Raw genomic sequence first — 2,821 nt, forward strand, 5'->3', positions numbered from 1 at the left:
TTCCCACTTAACTTCTCCTTGTTCCGGAAAGTAATTTCTTCTCTCAAAGACTCAACCCCACCCCTTTCCCATCCGCCCTCACACTCGCCTCATTCGTTTACGCTTCTCACTCCCACACTTTCTCACACCCTCCCTCCCAAGTTCTTTCACTCCTCCTCCTCCTAATGCCCCCTCAGACCGACACTCCACCTGCCAGCACTCAAATACTCTCTCTCTCTCTCACTTTCTCTTTACTTCCTTACACCTCTGTCTTTCTCTCTCTCCCACCCCAAACTCGCCTCAGTCTCTCTCTCTTACTTACCCTCTATCTCGCTCACTCACTCTCTCTCTCTCTCCCCCTCTCTCATCCTCCCTTTCTTTCACACAGTTACCCTCTTTACTTCCTTTAGTTTCCTCTTCCTTTCCCTTTCATCTTTTACCATTGTTATATTTTCTCCTTCTCAACCGGAACATCGTTTTTTGGCTCTCAAGAGTTTACTCCGTCCACTCCAGACAAAATATTTACTCCTCTCACTCAAGTTCCTCTCACTCAAGCTCCTCTCACCTCACTCTCCTCTCACACACCCACACAAACACACAAACACACACAGAGATTCACCTATTTCTTCTTTTACACAATATTTTCTCTCCCCCTCTCTCTCTGACTCTTACCTCTCACCACTTTCCCCGTACCCCCTTCTTATTCTTTGCCCCTCTCTCTCTCTCTCTTTGATTCTTACGCCTCCAATCACTTCCCATTATCTCCCCTTCTCTTTCTGACTTTACGCCTCTTACCACTCCACACAATATCACCCACTTTCTCTCGGTCTCTTTCACCTCCTACCACTTCTCATCGTCTCTCCCCTCTCTCTGATTCTTACACCTCCCACCACTTCTCATTATGTTTCTCTCTCTCTCTCTCTCTGATTCTTATACCTCCTACCACTTCTCATTATGTTTCTCTCTCTCTCTCTCTCTGATTCTTATACCTCCTACCACTTATTATTAATCTCCCCCTCTCTCTGACTCTTACACCTCCAACCACTTCTCACTATCTTCCCCTCACTCTGTGTCTAACAGCAACTGATCTTTTTGTTTCTCCTTTTCCCCCACTCCCTCTCTTTCTCTTGCACAATCACTCTCTCACCTCCCCCTCTCTGCATCTCTCTCTCTCTCTCTCTCTCTGAGTGCAACATCCCTCCATCTAACACATTCTTTCCTCTGCAGCAGCACCAATTTCTTTGCTTTGCTTCAATATAATTAGTAACTCAGTAACTCATAAAACAAACAAACAAACAAAAACTTTTCCCTTCGTTCTCTTTTACATATATTTTCATCGGAACAAACACTTCCATTTCTCATTCTCTCTCTCTCTCTCTCTCACTCTCTCTCTCTCTCTCTCTCTCTCTTTCGTTCTCTCTTTCTCTCACTCAATCTTTCATTTTCGTTATCTACCTCTAACTCTCCCCTTCTCTCTCTTTCTGTCTCTCTCTGTCTGTCCCTCTCTCTTACTCTCTCTCAAATCTATCTGTCGTCTGCTCCAGACAGAAAGAAAGAAAAAACAAAAAATGTTAGCAGAAGCTAGCTGTGAAAATAAGGTGCAACTAAACGCATCATCTCGAATCTCACCATAATGTCATGTGTGGATGTCATGTATCAACTCTACCCTTCCTATCTCTCCTATAAAGGGGCTAATTCAGATGACACAACGGCTGCATCTATTGCAACCGCTGCTGCAGTTGCAGCGGTTGCCGCCTCCAACAACACTAGCGGTGCACAGGTAAGAACTTTTCCTAGTAAACTTGTCCTTTTTCTATTTTTGCCTCTTTTTAGAAATTTTCAAGGTGAATTCATCGGCAAATTTGCTTCTGTTTTTTGTATACAAATTAAAGTTATGTAAGCGTGTGTATAAGTATGTATATATGTAAGTATAATGGTATATTTGATGCGAATAGAGGATGTGCGGTCGTTAGTTTCTTTCTATATATGTGTTCGCATGTATGCTTCGTACTATGTCAGTCTGCGGTCTGTCTATCTATCTATCTATCTATCTATCTATCTATCTATCTATCTATCTATCTATCTATCTATCTATCTTGCATATGCGTGCATGGGTGTCTGGTTAAGAGACATGATTCCCAACCACATGGTTCCGGGTTCGGTCCCATTGTGTGGTACGTTAGGCTACAGTCTTCTACTATAACCTCTGGGCGACAAAAGCCTCGTATCTGCATTTGGTAGGCGGAAACTGAAAGAAACCCATCGTATATATATATATATATATATACATATATATACACACACACACACAAACACACGTGCATACATATATATATACACATACATACATACATACATAATATATACATATATATACATATTACTCTTACTCCTCACTCTTTTACTTGTTTCAGTCATTTGACTGCGGCCATGCTGGAGCACCGCCTTTAGTCGAGCAAATCGACCCCAGGACTTATTCTTTGTAAGCCTAGTACTTATTCTATCGGTTTCTCTTTTGCCGAACCGCTAAGTTACTGGGACGTAAACACACCACCATCTGTTCTCAAGCGATTTGGGGGAACAAACAGAGACACTCAAACCTATACACACACACATACATATATACATATTTACGTCGGGCTTCTTTCAGTTTCCGTCTACCAAATTCACTCACAAGGCTTTGGTCGGCTCGAGGCTATAGTAAAAGACACTTGCCCAAAATGCCACGCAGTGGGAATGAACCCGGAACCATGTGGTTGGTAAGCAAGGTACTTATCACACAGTCACTCCTGCGCCTATATATGTATATATAGATACATATATACATATTTACGTCGGGCTT

General features: G+C 42.5%; 1 protein-coding gene across 2 annotated transcripts in view; it reads left to right on the top strand.

Moving 5' to 3' along the window:
* The window catches only part of LOC106869519 (transcription cofactor vestigial-like protein 2), a 147,271-nt gene that overhangs the window by 35,815 nt on the left and 108,635 nt on the right, over window positions 1-2,821 (top strand). The window contains exon 1 of one of the 2 annotated variants that reach the window (XM_052970270.1): window positions 1,145-1,759. The exons of the other annotated variant lie outside the window; for it this stretch is intronic. Within the exon in view, the coding sequence (XP_052826230.1) occupies window positions 1,613-1,759 (147 nt within the window). The 5' untranslated portion in view covers window positions 1,145-1,612. Of the gene's footprint in view, window positions 1-1,144; window positions 1,760-2,821 lie in introns of those variants that run through there. 2 annotated transcript variants of the gene reach the window in all.

Source organism: Octopus bimaculoides, chromosome 8, assembly GCF_001194135.2.
Source record: "Octopus bimaculoides isolate UCB-OBI-ISO-001 chromosome 8, ASM119413v2, whole genome shotgun sequence".
Classification (NCBI taxonomy): domain Eukaryota; kingdom Metazoa; phylum Mollusca; class Cephalopoda; order Octopoda; family Octopodidae; genus Octopus; species Octopus bimaculoides.